General features: G+C 36.6%; 1 protein-coding gene across 1 annotated transcript in view; it reads left to right on the top strand.

Moving 5' to 3' along the window:
• LOC149806371 (proteasome adapter and scaffold protein ECM29-like) overlaps window positions 1-23,734 on the top strand; it is a 177,637-nt gene that overhangs the window by 43,140 nt on the left and 110,763 nt on the right. The window contains exons 12-14 of the mRNA XM_089952249.1: window positions 6,507-6,623; window positions 18,187-18,309; window positions 20,846-20,949. Coding sequence (XP_089808375.1) covers window positions 6,507-6,623; window positions 18,187-18,309; window positions 20,846-20,949 — 344 coding nt within the window. The remainder of the gene's footprint in view (window positions 1-6,506; window positions 6,624-18,186; window positions 18,310-20,845; window positions 20,950-23,734) is intronic.

Below are 23,734 nucleotides of genomic sequence, written 5' to 3'. Positions count from 1 at the left end.
TTGTGTTAAATGTCCTTATCATAAAACATTTCTGTTAAATGTCCTCATTATAAAACATTTCTCTGTTAAATGTCCTCATCATTATAGCATTTCTGTGTTAAATGTCCTAATCATAAAACATTTCTGTGTTAAATGTCCTCATCATAAAACATTTCTGTTAAATGTCCTCATTATTAAACATTTCTGTGTTAAATGTCCTCATCATTATAGCATTTGTGTTAAATGTCCTCATCATGAAACATTTCTGTTAAATGTCCTCATTATAAAACATTTCTGTGTTAAATGTCCTCATCATTATAGCATTTCTGTGTTAAATGTCCTCATCATAAAACATTTCTGTGTTAAATGTCCTCATCATAAAACATTTCTGTTAAATGTCCTCATTATAAAACATTTCTGTGTTAAATGTCCTCATCATAAAACATTTCTGTGTTAAATGTCCTCATCATAAAACATTTCTGTGTTAAATGTCCTTATCATTATAGCATTTGTGTTAAATGTCCTCATCATAAAACATTTCTGTTAAATGTCCTCATTATAAAACATTTCTGTGTTAAATGTCCACATCATTATAGCATTTGTGTTAAATGTCCTCATCATAAAACATTTCTGTGTTAAATGTCCGCATTATAAAACATTTCTGTGTTAAATGGTATCAGTTATATAACAGTATGATAATGGATACCCTTATGCAGAGTGAATTGAATTTAATTCTCTAATTTCAGTTTGACTTTACTTCACTTGATAATTGTTGTTTGCTTAATAGAACCCTTTATTATGTGATTTCAAATAATAAAAAAATTCAGTTTTACATAGCCTTGTTTATAAGGTACTCCAGATGACCTTTGCATAACTCAGTACACCCTTTTGGTTCAACTTTCCAAAGTTATAGTGAAGATCCACTGCATCTAAATTCTTTTTGTAGTTTTTAACAATATAATGAATTTCTCTCTAATTTTTATCACACACCACCAGTAGGAATAGGTTTTGTTTGGCTATTTGTCCATTGCACCATACATTGCAGTATCTTTTCCATCAGTCCAATTGTCTGTACATCACACTGTCATTTGTCTATCAGACCATTTGTCCCTATATCACAATGTCATTTGTCAATCAGTCCATCTGTCCCTACATCACTGTCATTTTTCTATATGTCTATCTGTCCCAACATCACATTGTCATTTGTCTATCAGCCCATCTGTCCCTACATCACGCTGCCATTTGTCTATTAGTCCATTAGTCCATCTGTCCCTACATCACACCTACATCACACTGTTATTTGTCTATCAGTCCATCTGTCTGTACATCATACTGTCATTTGTCTATCAGTCCTTCTGCCCCTGCATCACACTGTCATTTATCTGTCAGTCCATCTATTTGTACCTCACAGTCATTTGACTATCAGTCCTTCTGCCCCTACATCACACTATCATTTATCTATCAGTCCATCGATTTGCACCTCACAGTCATTTGACATTCATTCCAACTGTCCCTACATCACACTGTCATTTCCAATGCATATCTCAAAAATTCTTCTCTCAATGATATTTGGTATAAATATTAGCTGGTGGTCCAGATGATGCCTTTTGCCATTCACATTTCTTCAGTTTCAATATTTTTAATGTTTTTCTTCATTTGCATATCCTTTACTCCATGCATTGTTTACACTTTCATTTCTCTAACTAATCTAGAAAAATGTTTAAAGATACCTCTATCAAATGTTTTATAATTATTAGATGGCTTAGATTTACCTTTTGCTACTCAGATTTCATTAGGTGCAGTTGTTTTAATGTTTTCATCACGTTGTCATTTTCAATCCATCCATCCATCACTCACTCATATTTATGTTTACAGAACATAACTCCTAAAATGTTTAGGATATCTATAAGACATAGTAAACATATGGTCAAGATAAGTCTTTTGGTTCCTACAATTCTTCAGTTCAACATTTCTAAAAGTTTTATCTGTTTTGCTGTTTATCTGTCTTCATTAACATTTCTCAATTCCAGAGCAGAGGCAAATAATCATTCAAGATATATCTAAGAAACTTTATAGACATATTACACTGCTTTATACTTACATTAGACAACTTTGTATATAGATATTAGACTTGTGGTCTCATTGTACCTTTGGCTGTTCAGAATTCATCATTCAGTTTTCAGTATTTTTATGTTTTGTCTGTTCAAGCTTATCACTATAGACTGCCCCACTGCAGACATTGTAGTGATATGACTGAAAAATTGTTAAAGCTATGTTAAAAATCAAATCACACACACACACTCCATATCTCTAGTAAAACTTTTACATTATTCAAGATATCCATATGAAACTTGTACGTATCAAATTTACCGTCATGACAAACCATTTGCTTTTTAGAATTATTCATTGAAAATCATATGTGCTGACTCTTACTTTTGTAGTTGCATTACTGCATCTCACCTGCAGTTAAAATACCTATGATGAATTTGACCCATGTTACCCAAGTACATGCATCAGTGGTCAAAGAAAAATAATTTCAACACAGGCCCAAGGCTGTTGACTTTAAAAAAATCACAAGCCATGCCTCTAGTTACACAAGCCTGCACTACATTTAAATGCCTCTGTCTAGTACGGGTAGTAGTGCTTTATAATTAAAAAAAACCAAATCAACAGTGCATAAAACAAGTGTGTGCACATTATTTGTCTATCAATCAATTTCATGGCTTAAATCATACTGAAAAGCATAGGTCAATTAACTGATTGGAATATTCAATTCGGTGTGTCAAACATGTTACATACAGGTTGTCTCCTATTTTGACAGACATGGTACACTCAGAAATGATGTATGTTGATAGGCTGTTTGCCATATGTGCCAAGAATTAAATGCCCACCCCCACCCCCTGAATTTTCTTTTGCTTGCTTAGCTTCTTACATCATCTTCAAAAATTAATCACACTTGAACACTATTCCAACATCTGATATAATTATGCTTTCCATTTTATATATGTGGGGTCCAACTTCCTAGAAACATTGCTGCTGTTCACAAACTTTTCATTAATCTTTTAAACATTTGACTTAAAGGTCACCGGCCATACTCCAACATTTTCCTATTTTTATCAGATTTGCATTACATGATTAAAAATAGTTATACCTGCACACAAAAAGCCAAAAAAATTATCAAGGGTAAAGAATAAGTAATAATTTAATTACTCGAAATAGAAGTATACAACGCTGTTACTTCCCCTTAGTTATGATTTCCCACCTATAGAGGACGCAACCGGAAATGACGTACATTTATCCCTACAAGACAAAGTACATGCTTCTTGTCGTCAAAAAATAAAACACTATAAACTATGGATAGGGAATATTTTAGATGAAACTAATGAAAACTAATTTGCTGTTCAGCCTTATATCGGTATGCGTGCATGACGCACTGTATTGTGTTGCTTTCAAAACTGTTCCATTGTTTCAATTTATTTTGAAAATTCCTGTTAATACAGGTTAAATGAATCAATGCTGGCTTTCCTGTGTCAGCAGACTTTATAAAAAAAAAAGATGAAAGAAATCGGTACACTTAAAATATCCAAAGGAAACAAACTTGACTTCCTTTTGTCGGCAGACTTCAGAAGAAAAAATCGGCACACTAAAAAGATACCAACGTCAATTTTCCGTGGTTGGTTTGGGTTGTAATAAAATAACCTATGTATCTGATATCCTGTTGGTAAGTTTAAACAATGATTTTATTGCTCCATGCCAGTTGTGTTTATCACACAGGCTTCTATTTGTTTGCCATATGTAATCATAACTGATGTTTGCAGGGCAAATAGTATACACAATAATAACTTGCTTTAATAATACTTTTTTAACCCATGCTAGCAAAAAGATTATCATTTGCACTCACATTAAATGTATTTATTTTTAAAAATGATTTTTTTATTATTTGCGAGATACCGACTTATAGTTAACCTGGATACAATACAATCTGGGTCAGTTTGCAATAAGTAACTTATCATGCGTAAATAGAAGGTGCCTTCAAGCAATTGGGTGATACTTTTGTCTCGTTTGCGATTTTGTTATTTGACATAAGCGATACACACTACACTAAGGATGCATACGCAAGCCGGCATCCGCTACATATACGGAGTTTGTGGATATATATATTTTTTTAATAATTTTCGCAGGATGAAAAAAGAAGGAATACATGATAACAATGTAAGGTTACTTTCTTTCATTTTATTTTCAAACAAGTGTATGTTGATCAATTTATTTTGTACCGTGAGTGTGTTTGTGTGTGGGGGTGGGCACAAATTAAACACAAAATGATTTCCTTTCTAATTTATACAGAATAATGGAGCAAATATGATTGACGATATTGACCAGTAATGACAAGCTTTCAATTTATGCGCGCAAACAATAAGACAACTTGAAAAATATAAACAAACAATAAAATTAACTGGTAAGAGCTTCATATTGCAGCAACTGAATACTGACAAAATGCTCAACATTATTCTCTCTCTATCTCTGTCTCATGTGTAATCTAGTATGTATTGTATGCAGCTGTGTTACAATGTGAAGCCTAAAATTAAGTATATTTGTCATAATATCTCATGTACACTACCCTTAGCAAAATGTATACATACTATGTAGAATATTATCTGTTACGTATTTTGATTTTATAAATGATTATTGATAATTTGACTGGAAGACTTAAATTGAGAATGTCGTTGTCTAGATGCATATATTTGTTAGCATAAAAATGTATATAAATATTTTAATTAGAACAAGCAAGATATGTCAGTTTGTGTTTTCTCTCATAAATATGTACATTACGAAGTATGATTATTTTCTTTCAAAGAATATCAAAATAGTTTATTTAAATTTAGTTTTTTTCCCCGAAAACCTATCTTACATAGCATCTACTTCTTTGCTGAAGAAAAGAACATACAAACTATTGTTAAGTTTGACCAAATTGTATTTCGAGTTGGGCCAAATTGTCTTTGGGCCAAATTCACTATAATCCGGCATAAATGATATAACTTTCCAATCCCTCCCCATTTCGATCCCACAGATTAAATACACTTTTTTCTGGTAAACATGGTTTTTCGGAAAAAGAAAGAACGCTTTTCCCCAACATCACTCTTGGTAAAATCTGTATGCAACACAGTGCTCATATTTGCTGTACAAAAGCATGATCGTATGCTATATCACATAGACCTTTCTGTGGGGAAATTAAGCACATGAATGGCAAGGTTGAATAGAAGGGATAAATGTACGTCATATCCGGTTTTGGCACACGGAAACTACCAAATGTTAACGGAGATTGCCGAATAATTTTTCCATTTTATGAAGCGGAGTTTTAAGTCTTATTAAACATTTTTATGGTGTGCATACGTTTGTTTGTAACTATAATAATATCACACGTTTGTACAATATAGGTGGCAGGTGACCTTTAAGCATTCTCATTTGGAGCAATGATATGTAATAATTTATATTCACCTACACACATCTAGCATCTATTTGATTTACTTATATTGGGTTGTTCCATTCCATGATCTTTTTTACCTATGCAAATTAAATATAATGGGCTCACCCATTGAAGTGAATTTTTTGTTCTATTTTTGAATTACTGATAATCATATTTTTCAAAACATGACTGTGTCAGGGTTTCGGGAGTAAAAATCACAGTGTTATGGCAGGTCAACATCTTGAAAATTAATGTATGCATTTAATTAGCTCAATCAAAGTTTTCTCAGGCAAGTTAGATTTTTTCAACAAGCTAGACAGGCTCCTCACTTAGAATACAGGGTGGGTCTGATTATAATGGCCCTGTACGTTGAGCTATCAGATTTTTTGAGCCCTGTACATTTGCAAATGTTGGTATGAAGTGAGAGTGATTTGTGTTTAAGTATGTGTATATACATGCATTTGCATATGTTAATATGAGAGTTTGTATGATTGTATATATATATATGGACATTTACATATGTTGGTCTGAAAGTGAAACTTATTTGTGTGATAGTATGTGTATGCACATACATTGACATATATTTGTAAGAGTGTGAGGCTAGTTCAATGTTTGGAGTGCAACATATCCTTTGAAATTTCTCATTTGGTTGGCATTGTGATACAGTTATGACAAAGCTACCATTTTGTGTGGTTAAATAAGCATCACAATTTATTAGTTTATTTTCGTTTTATTTCTGAATAAGCATTCATTAGGTTCTACATCTAGACAGAATATGGTTTCTGTTAAGAAATCTCAGAATTAATATTTTCAGCGAGTGGTGCATGGTTTTAGTCATGGTTAACAGATGCAGAAAATTGCAATAATTTGAGCTCAAGTATTCAACTTCGCTGAAATAACTTTTTCAGTTCCAGCATTTAGAGGTTCTTTTTCCTGTGACTGTGAAAACTTCAAACAAACAAAAACTTTCAATAAAATGTTTTGGCCCCCTACATTCTGAGATTCAAAGTTTGACATAACAGCAAAAGCACTTTTTATATGCATTTGTATCACTTTAATGCAGGATTCCAAGTTGAGAAGCCTAGCCTATGTTGCTGCTGGAAAAATCATCCAGCGAGCTCCTCAGCTTGTTGGGAAGGATATGGCCCTTGTACAAACATTTTTTGATGCCATGTGTGAGGTAGGTAATATTTTAGGTAATATAATTTGATTTACTGTGAATGGCAACACAATTCTAATAGTATCACCAATACTCTAAAGGATTTAATGTTTTTATATATAAATATATATATATATATATATATATATATATATATATATATATATATATATATATATATATATATATATATATATATATATATATATATATATATATGCCAATGTATATATTAAATTTTAAATGTCAACTCTGTCACATTTTAGAATTACAGATCTACACGTTTTGTTTTTGTTACAGTTGTTTTTAAATGTAATATCGTGAGCTGTTCATGTAGAAAGTATCAAAATAACGGATTATTTAGAACAAGTAATAATAACCATATGTGTTTTGTAGGTGAGTTGATACAGATGTCATCAAATGTGCATCAAAATAAGTTGACCTTGAAAAGAAGCTAGTCACATTTTGCCACTCAGCATTGGCAAATCCTTGAAAAGTTTTCATTTTAAGAAAAAAAAACTGTTTAAGCTGTTTTTATTTAATGTTTTGTGTACAACATATTCTCAAGTTTATATGTAGCACTCATTAACCCTTCACATGTTGGCACAGTGTTTGCTTTTGAAGTGAAGGAAACTGGAAACTGGAAAGCTTAGAGGAAGTTATCTTTGAAATGGCAGCCACTTTAGATTTGTTTGTGTCAGAAACAAGGATCATACTCAGGGATGCACAGGTGTGAATTGAGGTGCTATCACTGTACTATCCAGGCCAAGGGTGTTCATCCCGGAGTGGCTCACAAATTGAAATAGTCACAGGATGAAATATGCGTTTTTCATGTTTTAATTGTATAAAAACAAGTCTTCATATTTGCAGAAATAAGAAATTCCTGAAATTTTGATTTATTTAATTCCTTTTTATATTTTGTGTACACTTTATCATTTTAGTCTTAAACATTTCTTAACATGTTTGGCCACAAGCCACTCTAGGTAGACAGATAAAATTAATATGCATATTTCTATTCGTTCTTAGATAACCTGATTCAATTTTATGTGACATTACAGCAATTTTTTTCAAATTTACCCCCCCACCCCCACATATTGAAAAATTTTTAACATCTGTTTGAAAGAAATCTTGTTAGCACAATGTAGCAAAATCCATTAGACATAGACTAATTAAATATGGTATACTTCTTCACATTTATCTTTAGATGACCAGATTGAATTTTGACACCATTATAATAATTTGTTACATTTTTTTTAAAAATATGGGCTTAAATGTTTTTTCTTCTGCATATATATTTTACCCACACAAATTCAAGTTTTCTCACCTCTATCTCATTACCAGCATCAGCATCTACTTGGATAAAACCATATATATATATATATATATATATATATATATATATATATATATATATATATATATATATATATATATATATATATACACACCCTAATTGAATGTCAGCCATTAATTTTTCTTAGGTCCTAGGTAACAGTTTAGAGTCGGTTTAATATTACCTAACCCATGAGTAGTGTGCTGAGGAAGCTTACCTTATACATACATATTTGCTGATGGTACACTCTTGGTTAATTGTTTACACATAGCTTTTTCCTTTTTGTACACTCTTATACCTGGAGTCATGAAATTTGGTGATGGAATGCATTTTATTACTATACCCTCATTGAAAAATGTAGATCTCTGTGATCTATGTTTCAGGCTTCACCAACTTAGGTGAAGTCTTGTGTTTTAACTTTATTTCTCAAGCACTGGATATGCCAGAATCATTAAACTAGATGATTATATGTTTCTCTTTTGGTACCACAATCTTGCCACAAAGAAAGGTTACTGTGACTCACATTTTACATTCTGCTGGCTTAGGTTATGGTTCAGTTTAAGACCGAAAAGGTTATTGCATACTGTATATTATCTGTACTTGGATTCATGATATTTGGTAAGAAGACACATCTTGATGAGTACTAAACCATCATCACAAAAGTAGGTCACTGTGAACTATATGTTATGTTTAACTAAATGGTTAAATTTAGTTTTTAAGTTTTATTAGCTCTGCTGCTCATAGACAGAAGAGCTTATGGGATGATATGTTGTCCATCATCCATCTGTCCATTAGCATAAGTTTGTTATTACTATTCCTCCTGAACTACTTGGAGGATTGCCTTGAAACTTGACACACTCATTCATTTCATGGTCTGGTTAAGTGGTTCTTAAAGGTTTTTTTCATGAATCATTTGAACATTGTTGAGGGTCTGAGCAGACCACTTAATGATTGCTGATGGTCTTGGTGGACCACATACTGATCTTTCCTAATGTTGATATTACCATTAGCTAATTATTTTAAAGCACATTGCATTAAAGTCCTGCATAGAAAAAAATTGAAATAATAGCATTAACATTTTTTGTTCTGCAATGAAAAGCACACAACTCATATTTTTTCATATCAGCAGTCATTTCTTTCGAATGTGATGGATGAGCCTATTTTTGTGTGCGAAATTCAGGTTCTCTTGTTCCGCAACCTTTCTACAGACTGCCAGAATGGAGCTTGGAGACCACCAGTGGTCTACATTGTCATAATGAATATTCAGACATCCACTATTTCCACTATTGCAGCCATATTGAAAATCTTGTTATCACTACATTTATCACATGAATGGTCATATCATCATGGGATTTTCACTAGAAGACCTTTGATGTTATCTAGTTGGTTCTAAATGGCATCTTGAAAATCTTTTTATTGCTACCCCTACATGGATGGTCATGTCAACATTGGATTTCACTGAAAGACTTTTTATTGCTACCCCTACACGGATGGTCATGTCAACATTGGATTTCACTGAAATACTTTTTATTGCTACCCCTACATGGATGGTCATGTCAACATTGGATTTCACTGAAATACTTTTTATTGCTACCCCTACATTGATGGTCATGTCAACATTGGATTTCATTTTTTATGAGTCTAGCTGGTCCTCATCAAAAATGGTGCCAATCTCACATATTAAAAATTTTACTACCCAAAAGTAGTCATACTGGCATGTCACCAGAAGACTTCATATGATTTCCAGTTGGATTTAAATTAAATTGATGCTGATTTATCTACAATATGACTACCACACATTGGCTGTCTTTAGAGTGTAGTTATTGCTACTTCTGTTGAATTGATGGTCATATCAACATCAGGTCTTCACTAAAAGACTTCTTATAATGTCTAGTTGGTGTTAAATGAGATTGGTGCTGATCTGATGTATAATGTGACCACCACAGCAGCCATCTTGAAATTCTATTTATTGCTAGTTGTGAATAGATAGTCGTATCGTGAAAAAACCATTATATCTACTCCTCCTAACTGGATGGCTATATTACCATGTGGTTTTCACGAGTAGACTTTTTATGATGTCCATTTGAGTCCTAAATTAAATTGGCATCAGTCATACTCCAGAAATCTTGTTGTCACTTCTTAGCCAGAATGGATTATCATTATGACATATAGTTTTAATCAAAACGCTTCCGATGATGTGTGCTTTTTTGTAAATTGAAAATGGTGCCAAGATGGTCTCCAGTATATGAAACCACAGCAGCTAATTTGAAATGTTCTTATCATTGAAAACTATCAGAGATGGTTTCAAAACTCAATGGTTAAAAGGAAGAAATGGTCTTATCTTGAATTCATAGAAATTCTTTTCACCCATTAGAGCATCAGACTCTTTGAGGGACTCTTGTTTCTCAAGCTTTTGCTCATGGTAAATTCTCTGTTAGTACTGCACCCATACAACAAAAGAATGTTTGTGTGACCAACATTTCACATTTTTCTGGCCTAGCTTAAAGATTTTTAGGGGCCATGGGTGGTTGACTGGTCACTGACATCTCACCTATCTTCCCATGGGTCAGTAGTTCATCCCAGGGTTCTACCAGGTTCTTCCTCCACTAGATATAATGGCTGCCATGTGTAGCCTATCATGTGCTGAAAATGGTGTTAAGACATAAGCATAAGATTTAGTATCTGTCTCAGGACCCTTCACCCTGTATATATACTGTTATACCTAGAGTCATGAAACTTGGTGATGAGATGCATTTTGATGAGTACATCACCCATTATATATACTGTTATACCTAGAGTCATGAAACTTGATGAGATGCATTTTGATGAGTACATCACCCAGTATATATACTGTTATACCTAGAGTCATGAAACTTGATGAGATGCATTTTGATGAGTACATCACCCAGTATATATACTGTTATACCTAGAGTCATGAAACTTGATGAGATGCATTTTGATGAGTACATCACCCTGTATATATACTGTTATACCTAGAGTCATGAAACTTGATGAGATGCATTTTGATGAGTACATCACCCTGTATATATATTGTTATACCTAGAGTCATGAAACTTGATGAGATGCATTTTGATGAGTACATCACCCTGTATATATACTGTTATACCTAGAGTCATGAAACTTGATGAGATGCATTTTGATGAGTACATCACCCTGTATATATACTGTTATACCTAGAGTCATGAAACTTGGTGATGAGATGCATTTTGATGAGTACATCACCTTGTATATTCATGAAACTTTGTGATGAGATGCATTTTGATGAGTACATTACCCTGTATATATACTGTTATACTGTTATAAGTGGGTTTCAAGGGTTGTCATCGCCAGGGGCGGTTGTGGGAGATAAGCACTCACTTCCCTTGGAAATTTCCCAATGGCTTGCATGTGATAGAGCCTCTGACAACCAAATCCAGCTCCAGGCCTTCACGAGTGGCGGAACCTGTTTAAACTGACTGGAGAAGGGATGACAGGTGAGCTTCTGGCGCCTCAAAACCAGATGCTTCAGGCAGATGGGGCTCATTAACCTTGGGTGGTCGCCCATCTAGGAGAAGGTAAACTCCGATTTCAAACCTTCGCTGCCTTGCGACTATACCCTCTCAGGGGAAAGGCTAAGGGAGTAAACCCCAACAGAAAATCCGGAGTCGGAGTCCCTAAGGCGACTTGGCGTTGATTTCAGTGTCATCTCAGCAACTCCTGCGATGCAGCTGGTGCCATGACGTATCGGCTTGTCCTTTCCCTTGGATCCGTCAGCTGTGTGGAGAGGGGGGATCAGCTGCATGGGCAGCAGTTGATTCTCCATATCACCCTGCCCAGGCTTGCGCCTTGGAGAGGACACTCTAGCTTCGCTCCATAGTGTCGACACAACACGGGAAGCAGCAGTTTACCGGTTATAAGTCACCGCTTGATTGGCATAGAGCCAGACGCCAGGGGTTACTTCTGACGGTGGGAGAGACCAACATGTTTCACTGGACAGCTACCGCCTGCCTCAAACTGGGCAGCCCCCAACCAATAAAGTGCCCTCCCGCCACAGTTCGCCTGCCTTGCTGGGTGCGTAAGGCTTAAGGTACGCGAGTACCTGACAAGCGGATTGCAACTACTGCACCAAGAAATAACAAAATAAAAATAAAAAAGAAGACTTCAATCCTCAAGCTAGGTACCTGGAATGTCCGGACCATGCTGACTGGGCTTTCAGACGATCTCCAGACAATCAGTGATGTTCGTAAGACTAAAGTCATCAACGACGAACTTGCAAGGCTCCAGGTCGACATCGCCTCACTACAGGAGACACGACTACCAGATTCTGGGTCCCTCAGAGAAAAGAACTACACATTCTTCTGGCAAGGAAAGAGTACAGATGAAGCCAGAGAGTTTGGTGTTGGATTTGCTGTCAGGAACACTCTGCTGGGAATGATAGAACCCTGCCAACAAGGAAATGAAAGACTGCTATCCCTCCTCCTCCACACCACAAATGGGCCTGTCAACCTGATCAGTGTTTACGCTCCCACACTAAGATCCGCCACAGATACCAAGGATGAGTTTTATGATGAGTTAAACTCGCTCATCAACAAAATTCCCAAGGAAGAGAACTTGATTTTGCTGGGCGACTTCAATGCTAGGGTGGGTACCAATCATGACTCTTGGCCCTCCTGTCTTGGCAAGTTTGGCATTGGGAAGATGAATGAGAATGGGCAGCGCCTTCTTGAGATGTGCTCGTACCACAAACTCAGCATCACCAATTCATTTTTTCAGACAAAGCCACAGCACAAAGTGTCTTGGAGGCATCCCCAGTCTAAACACTGGCACCAGCTGGACTTGATCATTACAGGACAGTCAGCCATGAAGGGTGTGTTTCTTACCCATACCTTCCACAGTGCTGACTGTGACACTGACCACTCGCTGGTGTGCTGCAAAATGAAGCTTCAGCCAAAGAAGATCCACCACTCTAGGCAAGAGGGTCAACCACGCATTGATGTGAGCAAGACATCATATCCAGACAAGGCTGAGGAATTCACATATACTCTTTCCAAGACGTTTGACTCAGAACCCCCCAACGGCAGTGCCAAAGAAAGATGGGATTACATCAGAGAGACTGTATACAGCACAGCCACATGGATCTTTGGTAAGAAGCAATCAAAGAACAATGACTGGTTTGAAGCTAACTCTGCCACACTCATGCCAGCTATAAAAGAGCATCGCAGTGCTCACCTGCAATACAAGCGATCCCCGTGTCAGAAGACTCTACAGGCATACGGGTCTACCAGAAGCAAAGTGCAGAGATTAGCACGGCAGTGTGCAAATGAATACTGGCTTCAGCTCTGTCAGAGTATCCAGTCAGCAGTAGATATTGGAAACATCAGAGGCATGTATGATGGCATAAAGAAAGCAATGGGTCCCACGAAGACACTGACAGCACGACTGAAGTCTGCCACAGGGGATACCATCCACAACAAGGGCAAGCAGATGGAGCATTGGGTGGAATACTTCTCTGAACTGTACTCCAAAGAGAACCACGTGACCAATGAGGCCCTCAACGCCATTGAAAACCTCCCTCTCATGGCCTAACTGGATGAGAAACCTACTGTAGATGAACTAAAGAAGGCCTTAGAGAAACTGCCCCTAGGTAAAGCCCCAGGGAAGGATGGCATCACAGCAGAACTCATCAGGTGTGGATGTAGCGTGCTGCTCACACACCTGCACGAGCTCCTCTGCCAGTGCTGGGACGAGGGTGCAGTGTCTCAGGATATGAGAGATGCTAACATCATAACCCTGTACAAGAACAAGGGCGACAGAAGCGACTGCAACAACTACAGGGGCATATCACTTCTCAGCATCGTGGGCAAAGTTTTCGCATGTGTCATCCTGAACAGACTGCAGACGCTTGCTAACAGAGTTTACCCAGAGTCGCAGTGCGGGTTCCGCGCAGAGAGGTCCACAATTGACATGATCTTCTTTGTCAGGCAACTGCAGAAAAAATGCAGAGAACAACACAGACCCCTCTTCCTGGCCTTTACAGACCTCACCAAGGCATTCAATCTGGTCAGCAGAGATGGACTCTTCACAATTCTGGCGAAAATTGGTTGCCCTCCAAAGCTGCTAAGCATGATCCAGTCATTCCACGATGACATGAAAGGCACAGTGCAGTACGATGGCTCAACATCTGCCCCCTTTGACATCCGCAGTGGAGTTAAACAGGGCTGTGTCCTTGTCCCCATGCTCTTCGGCATCTTCTTTGCAGTCCTGCTCAAGCACGCCTTTGGGACGTCCACAGAAGGGATTTACCTAAACACACGATCAGACGGCAGACTGTTCAACCTGGCACGACTGAAGGCAAAGAGCAAAGTGCGTGAAGTAACCATCAGGGACATGCTCTTCACAGACGATGCTGCTCTAGCCACCCACACAGAAGCTGAGCTTCAGCGCCTGATGGCCCACTTAGCTAAAGCATGTGATGAGTTTGGGTTAACCATAAGCCTAAAGAAAACAAACGTGATGGTTCAGGATGCGGACCCCCCCAAGCATCATCATCAACAACTATGAACTTGAGGTGGTGAGTCAGTTCATGTATCTTGGCTCTACCATCACCAACAATCTCTCGCTCGATGCTGAGCTCAACAAGCGGATTGGAAAGGCATCAACAACTCTCTCCAGGTTGTCGCAGAGAGTGTGGAACAACTGCATGCTGACCATGAACACTAAGATCACCATGTACCGTGCATGTGTGCTAAGCACTCTCATGTATGCCAGTGAAACCTGGACTCTGTACGCCTCACAAGAGAAAAGACTGAGCACCTTTCACATGCGATGCCTCTGACGCATACTCGGGATCACCTGGAGCGATCGAATAACAAACAACGAGGTGTTCGAGCGTGACAAGATTCCCAGCATGATCACACTCCTCTGCCAATGCCGCATCAGATGGCTGGGCCATGTAGGTCAGATGGTTGATGGACGGATCCCCAAAGACATTCTTTATTCGGAACTCACCTCTGGCAAAAGGTTGATCGGACGGCCACATCTCCTCTTCAAGGATGTCTGTAAGCATGACATGAAAGCCCTTGATATTGATGTCAACACCTGGGAAGAGCTAGCTCTAGACAGATCAGGCTGGCGACATGCTCTGATCACTGGTCTGAAAGCCGGAGAGGACAAGCAACGCTTGCTAGCTGATGAAAGACGATCACAGAGGAAGAAGAAGCAGCTTCAACCAACACCTGACACAACCTTCAGGTGCAGCAAGTGCAGCAGGGACTGCCACTCCCGCATTGGACTACTTAGCCACAGCAGACGCTGCACAACCACCAACCGGGACATCTCTCATGGGCACAGTTCCATCATCTCTCGAGACTAACGGATGCCAACAACATCACCCTGTATATATACTGTTATACCTAGAGTCATGAAACTTGATGAGATGCATTTTGATGAGTACATCACCCTGTATATACACTGTTATACCTAGAGTCATGAAACTTGATGAGATGCATTTTGATGAGTACATCACCCTATATATATATATATATATATACTATTATACCTAGAGTCATGAGTACATTACCCTTGTCAAAAACATAGCTCACTGTAACCTATTGTGTATGCTTCACTAACTTTGCTTTAATTTTGTGTTTTAAACTTGTTTCTGGTGCTCTGTTTTCATAGTGTGATCATCAAACAAGATGATTGCATGCATCTTTATTAGTAATTTATTTGGTTCTGTTTGAAACTTGACAGTTGGATACATCTGTTACTGTTCCACTCACACACCCATAGATGGTCACTCTGACTTACATTTTATGCATCACTAAAATTGGTTAAGTAATTATGTTTATGATCACATAGATTCTTTGATTGCTTCACCAATATACATCCAAGCCTACTCAGAAGACCCCTTTTGGTCAGTGCAGTTGGAAGTTGGAATATTACACATATTTGGTGTTTGGTGGTAAACTTTCCATATGTTACCCATGACAGTTTGTATGTGAATGAGTTAAGGAATTAGAAGTATTGACTGCAGCCTGCATGCATTTCATGTGAAGCATCAACTGTAGTGCCTAATCAGCACTGAATAATATTTATTACGGTCCACAGTGAAATGCTGCAACCATGTAGTAATTACTACTTCTTTTTACTCTTCTGTCTTTCCATCCACACTTATTGCACAGAACTGTATGCTATTTGGTAGTTGAATTGCCTGTCACATGTAGTTGTGCCATTGAAAGGTTTTTGTCTTTTTGGGTCCAATTTTGATGAAGTTATTTCCTGTTTTTGATAGTGTGCACATTGTTGCATAGATACAGACGTGACTAATGTGGGTTTTGCCTTCTCATGTCACTTTTTGGATGGAGTTATGGTCCATGACATTTACCTTCATATGGATGGAGTTATGGTCCATGACATTTACCTTCATATGGATGGAGTTATGGTCCATGACATTTATCTTCATATGGATGGAGTTATGGTCCATGACATTTACCTTCATATGGATGGAGTTATGGTCCATGACATTTATCTTCATATGGATGGAGTTATGGTCCATGACATTTACCTTCATATGGATGGAGTTATGGTCCATGACATTTACCTTCATATGGATGGAGTTATGGTCCATGACATTTACCTTCATATGGATGGAGTTATGGTCCATGACATTTACCTTCATATGGATGGAGTTATGGTCCATGACATTTATCTTCATATGGATGGAGTTATGGTCCATGACATTTACCTTCATATGGATGGAGTTATGGTCCATGACATTTACCTTCATATGGATGGAGTTATGGTCCATGACATTTACCTTCATATGGATGGAGTTATGGTCCATGACATTTACCTTCATATGATAACGTGGGCTAATACTTGTAACCTGCATAGGTAGTTCACCATAAAACATATTTTGCTGTAATTTGGTATGAACATTATCACATGGACTGAATGTACCTTATATTGATTTCATGACATCTATGCAATTTTTGGATAAATTTATGGCCTTTGTTGAGCAGATTCTTTTCTTAACATTCAGTCTTTGAGTGATGCTTGCAGTCACCATTACTGAAGAAATATTCAACATATTTTGATTGAATTTTGTTTCTTAGACCTTGGTTTGACTATATGTGTTTTGTCTCACCTACTCCATCTTTTTTTTGGATAGATTTATGGCCCTTGTCGATTTACTTTATATCTTTACATGGGATATTGCATATCATAGTCCCTGACCACCCATCTTTGTGTCATTTGTAGCAAATTGTTGTGAGTGTGACCCTTTGCAGTGCATCCATTTCTGATAACTCGAGTTGGGACTATCTTCATCATGTTGTATATTTTTAGAAATTTTAAAAATTAGCACCGTGACTTTAACAAATGCTGCCTCTGTTTCTGGATGCAAAAATTGTGTTAAATGGGCATAAACAATGCTGAATAATATTTACTTACCTTGGGAGATCTGTTAAAAGGTCTTCAGTTCATTGAATGTGAAACTAAACATCTTATTGTTCTTAACAAACAATCTTCCCACAAGCAATACAGTTGTTTTAAAATCTATTTAGAATGGTTCCCTGACCCACCCTTATATGTACCATATAACACATCTAGACTTAGTAAGACATGGGACCAGATAGTAGTGTTTGGTTAAATTAATACTCCTGAGTGACAATTTTATACTGTATATACTCACAAATCAGCTGCACAGAGCAAATCTGCTGTTGCATAATATGCCAGCAGATCTTGGTCTGTATGATTTGCTAGGAGTAATCAGTAGAACAACTACTTTAGACAGATTTGACATGCTTAAGCACTATTTCAAATGCTATTGCCTACTGTAAAGTTGAGTCATGTATACAGTCTAAGTTGTATTGTACCATCATACTAAAAGTCAGTCATTGTGATCTACTTCTCAGGCTTCAGTGACCATATACACTCTTTATATTTAGGTCAGTTTCTGGGTCATGCTCAGTGACAGTGATGAAACTTTATATGTATATACATCCTTCGATGCACTAAATATATACTTTGACTTCATTTGACAGAGTTAAGGCATGCATTTGTTACAAAGTCAAATCTTGTCAGAAACTGTTTTTCCATGGATGTAAAATAGATAAATTTTAAAGTACACAGAGAAGCAGGATTACGTAGTCGCTGCTTTTCTGTTAGATAGTGGTGGGTGACAAGCTTACATTTTCTCTGATACAACAGTGTATACTTCAGAAAGAAAAGTGTTTCTTTTTATTGTAGGAGGATGCCGATACAAGATTAGCAGTTCAGGAATCTCTGTCACTAATGGCAGGAGCTCTCAGAGATCTCAGTGAGACCAATCTGAAGCTGATGGAAGCCCTTATCATGCAAAACATTGACAAGGTAATCATAATTAACAAGGCAGTCATACCAGAGCATATTTAAAGGAGATGCATTATGTAGGTCAGCATTGAAAGGGGATACATTATATAGGTCAGCCTTGAAAGGGGATACATTATGTAGGTCAGCCTTGAAAGGGGACACATTATGTAGGTCAACCTTGAAAGGGGACACATTATGTAGGTCAGCCTTGAAAGGGGATACATTATAAAGGCCAGCCTTGAAAGGGGATACATTATGTAGGTCATCCTTGAAAGGAGCTATGTAGGTCAACCTTGAAAGGGGATATGTTATATAGGTCAGCCTTTAAAGGAGATACATGTAGGTCAGCCTTGAAAGGTGATACATTATATAGGTCAGCCTTGAAAGGGGATACATTTTGTAGGTCAGTCTTAAAAGAGGATAAATTATTTAGGTCAGACTTGAAAAGGGATACATTATGTAGGTCAGCCCTGAAAGGTGATACATTATGTAGGTCAGTCTTGAAAGGGGATACATTATATAGGTCAGCCTTGAAATGGGATACATTATGTAGGTCAGCCTTGAAAGGTGTTACTTATGTTGGTCAGCCTTGAAAGGGGATACATTATATAGGTTAGCCTTGAAAGGTGATACATTATGTAGGCCAGCCTTGAAAGGGGATACATTATATAGGTCAGCCTTGAAAGGTGATACATTATGTAGGTCAGCCCTGAAAAGTGACACATTATATAGGCCGGCCTTGAAAGGGGATATATGATGTAGGTCAGTCTGTGATTTTGTTTATTAATTAAGCAGGTTTCAGGTTGGAAGTTTGTCTTGTTATCAGATAACATATGCAGTTAAAATCATCAGAACCTTTTGCATTCAGGATCTCTTGAAAATACCTGTCTATCTGTGTTAGGTATCTTTCCCATTGTCATTTTTAGACTATAATACACAGTCTGAGTGTCTCAGTTAAAGGCACCCCTTCCACAAAAGTGACTTTAATCTGTATTTATTTTCTGCATGATGAAATAATATTAACAATGGCTGCTGGAGGCTTCAGAAAGCTGTATAGAGGCATACTATGTAACTGACTGTTTTTTTGTTACATTTTTATTTTAAACTGTGCCTTGAATTGAAATAGGATTGAAGAAATTTTGCAATCACAGAAAGAGTCTCAAAAGTAGTTGTGTACACTTTTGAACTGCATATGAGCCTTTAGAAGGGAGATAAAATAATTATCTGAAATAATCAGTTTTGCCAAACTATAGATAATTGCATTGCAGTTGGGAAAGATTATTGAAAAAGGTACCTTTAGCAATATTTTAATTAAAGTTTGTGTTTGTTTACTGCTTTATGAAATCTTGATGACTTGAAAATAACGGCTTACTTTAAACGCTGGTCAGATTTTTCAGCCCTATCTACATTTAATTATATAACATATTGTTGCTCATATTTAGACATAAAGGGTTTGAATTAGTAGGGTGAGAAGAACAGACCAGTTCAGACACTTTTGAAAATTATGATAAATCAATTAAAAACATGCAGCTGAGTGAAAAATTCTTGCACTCATTTGGAGCCTCTCAGAACTGCAAAAATACAATTTGCATCCAAAATCCTAGGAAAAAATATAAGCCTCAGAGCCAATAAGCCAAGACAACCAAAAAGTATTATTTCCATTGGCTAAATGGACTGTCACAAAACAGCTGCTTTGCATATTTTTTCCATGTAACTATTTTGATACGTTGTTAGGCTAGTGATAGAAGACACACCGTATGATACAGGTCAAAGCCGGGGTAATGCTGTCCTTCTTATAATGTGGTAGTTATATCAAGGACTGTGATATGTATGAAACAGTGATATATAGAGAACTGTGATATGTATGAAACAGTGATATATAGAGAACTGTGATAGGTACAGATATATTAGAAAAAGCATAATATTCTGAACTGCAGCATGTCATTTACTATCAAAATATGATTAAAAAATGGTGTTTTGAAAAGGAAATAGATATATATGATTAAGGTTCACATGGTTTTCTTTCAACCCATATACATTAGTATGATTTTGGTCATGAAGTCAATTGTTGTATCATGTTAAATCCAGAATTGCATTATAATGACAAAGAGTGTGTGTGTGATTTAGATTTTTAACGTAGCTTTAACAATTTTCCAGTCATATTGATACAATGTCTGTAGTGTGGCAGTTTAAATTGATGTCTAGCACTGGCATCATGCCACAGACATGTAGCATGACAAAGAGAGTTGTGCTGTGCATCAAAAAAAATTTAATGTGGAAAAGAATGTGAGGAACTATCCATTGCAAAGAGTACAACAAAGTAAACTTTTCTGATAAATATCAGGTGTTCAGTACATTTTACATTTAATCAAATTGGTGTATCTCAGGCAGTTCATTTTTCTTAACAGCTTGAAAATCAAGAAATCAATTTTAGATTACCATCCAAGTGCTTCTTCCAGGACACGAGTTTGATTTGTATACATTTTGTATGATATCACAATAAAAGACGTGGTACATTTTTCACTTTTACTTGAGAAAGAGTTATCTTTTCTTACAGCCTGAGCCCCAGGCAAGGATGATGGCAGTGCAGTATGCCTTGAAAGTGTTCCCACCAGATCATATACCTTCTAGATATGTCCTGCTCTTGGCCTGTGGGGATAAGTATGTACAAGACTTGTTGTAAATTGGCACTGATATACTATATGACAAGAGATTTTTAATGAAACAAATTTTTGCTAGTTCCTATTACTACATCCCTTAAGATGTAAAATAATAAACTTGTAGCAAATTAGATCATTCATTTTTTTTCTCATGATATTTTGTAAATATTTCCAGCAGAAAATAACACTTTGTGTCGCATACCATATGTTAAAACAGTGGTAATCAAGTTCTGCTTACTTTGATGAGAACAGAGCAGACATCTTATATGATTTGGTTTTGGGTACAGCAGCACTTTAAAGGTTATATTGTGCTGTAGCTAGTGGAGTAAAGTGCCTTGCCCAGGACAATTCATGATTCCAATCTGTGATGATCCAGTGGTTGGAGTCAGATCTGTATTCTTTTTGGTCATGAGTCTGATGCCATAATCATGGAGCCCATATCGATAATGCAGGGACTGAGAATGTTGAGCTGACTTAAGAGCTGCAGAATGGCAGATAGACAAGCACTTACTTATAGAGCGTGACCCCACTATAACATAGTAGTTGGGAGCCATAGAACCCAACCGTGTTATAGACCAAACCGTGTTGTAAGCAACCAGGTCAGTTAGCTGAAGGAAATATACCTCAAAAACTGGGTTAATTGGGGGGTAGGTAATAAATGTGGGCTGTAAAATGCATGCTTCATTGGCACAGTTGCCATCTTAAATCGATGCATATTAAATAGGAAATACACCTGTAGTAAAAACAAAGAAGGCATATTTAATATTTTAATTTATTTAGAGAACCACAGATTGGTACATATATGTGTATACTGTTTATATATTGATGTCTAATGCATAGCATGAATAGAGTATCAACACCATTTACTCACCTGCGAATGTCATCACATGCTTTTTGAATCCACAATACAAGTAATTCCATCGAAAATGTGCACACGCAGAGATTTAAAATATTCAGTAATTTTGTCATAGGTCATTTAGGTCTGAATTTGTGGAAAAACATAGCACAATCACGTAATGAATGATGAGCATATTTACTTTTTCCCGGCAAAAAGGAAACTTTCACAGCAAAGAAAATGTGTTCCAGTCACGTTGGAAAGTTTGGTACTGACTTCTTTTGAAGAAAAGTTCTTTGTTTTTATTGAAGATTGTATTCAGCTTTCCTTGATGAAGGTTGCTTGCATTATTGAAGTCACTGCTAACGGACAGCTTTGGAGAACCAAATAAATATCTGTTTCTTATTGTGGCTGCAACATCAAATAGTTGTATTGCATGATTGAGACTGATTTTTTTTCCATTTGCTTAGTACATTTTCATAACAACCAATGCTTCAAAGGTAATCTGTTTCCTTTGAAATTTCTGCAAACTATTTTATCTGGGTACATTTTTAAAAAGGTTTTGGCCATCATTTGTTCTGTTCCCATTACTGTTCCTCCCTGCCTATTGAATAGACCAACAATTAAGATGTTTTGATTTTTGTGGGTTTTTTTTTTACATTTGTGGTAGCAGAGTGATGCTACCTTCCACGCATATGTCAGAAATTTAACAAAAAGTCAATGGACGATAGAGACGCAGGTGTTCTGGTCTGATGACAAGGATTAGTACAGAAAATGTGAGTGATCTGAAGGATTTAATTCTGAGTGAAAAGAAGAGGAATTTTACGTACCATCCACATACAAATGTCAGTCTATGTAAATATATTAATTACTCGCGAGTGGCTGAAAATCTGACAAAAGATAGATTGCGAGATAATGCTGGTTGATCTTCATTACCAGAAGTGTCAACAACAACAAAAAGTGGATATTTCACAACAAACAGTACTCATGCTCAATGTTAACAAAAGCAGATTATGATATAACATGCACTGTTAAGATGTAACAATAGATAAATTTCAGTGCATTTTATATCAAGTTTGCAGCTTCCTTTCTTGGGGCCTCTGAATTTCTCCACTCCAAACCAGTGGTTGTATATACAAGTTTAAACAGCCAACAATGTCGCCAATAAAATAAAATTGCCAGGAAAAGAAAAATTGCAGTTTGCAACATTGGCAAAGCCCTAGTAAGTGATCCCGGAATAAACTTTTTACATGTTGTTTTCCAGATCTTTAAGAAGAAAAAACTATTTTGCCGTGTACGATAAAAATACATATATATAACATTTCGGGAGCAACACAATGACCATGTTATGTATGAATTCATGTTATAACAGAGCATGCTATATTGGGGTCATGCTGTACATACAAGCGCTCTGAACTGATTCTTATGAAAACTACATGGCTTAAGACTCTTGAGTAGTCTTATTTATTGGAGATTTACTGATCAGTAAATGTTCTCAATTAAGACCACTGATCAGTTAAGTAAAAGTGATATTATTCTAGTTGTCATGAATTGACTGTAGTCTTTGAATTTTGATTTTGGTAAATTCTGAGGACTACTTTTGGTTATTAACTGGTTTTCAGCGTATTTAAGGCCAAGTTAGGTTTATATAAACTCCATTATAATAGCAAGAACAATGCCCTCCCATGAATTTGTAACCCTAGATTAAATCTCTTAGAAGTTCAAACATTGTAATGGCATAGCCCCTTATGCATTACAACACTTACCTCTGCAGCCAAACAGATCATATAGTAGGCTTTAGGAGCAACTGATCTTCATAAATTATTGCATTTTGCGTGGATGTTGTGTTATATGATGTCATGGTATTATGACTTGAGTGAAGCAGATCTAACAAAAGCCGGACATGATTTACATTTTGAACGATCATAATGCATAGAAAGCAAGCACAATG

This window comes from Sinohyriopsis cumingii, chromosome 1 (assembly GCF_028554795.1).
Source record: "Sinohyriopsis cumingii isolate HCF-2022 chromosome 1, ASM2855479v2, whole genome shotgun sequence".
Classification (NCBI taxonomy): Eukaryota; Metazoa; Mollusca; class Bivalvia; order Unionida; family Unionidae; genus Sinohyriopsis; species Sinohyriopsis cumingii.
This window is presented reverse-complemented; position numbering and strand designations above follow the sequence as displayed.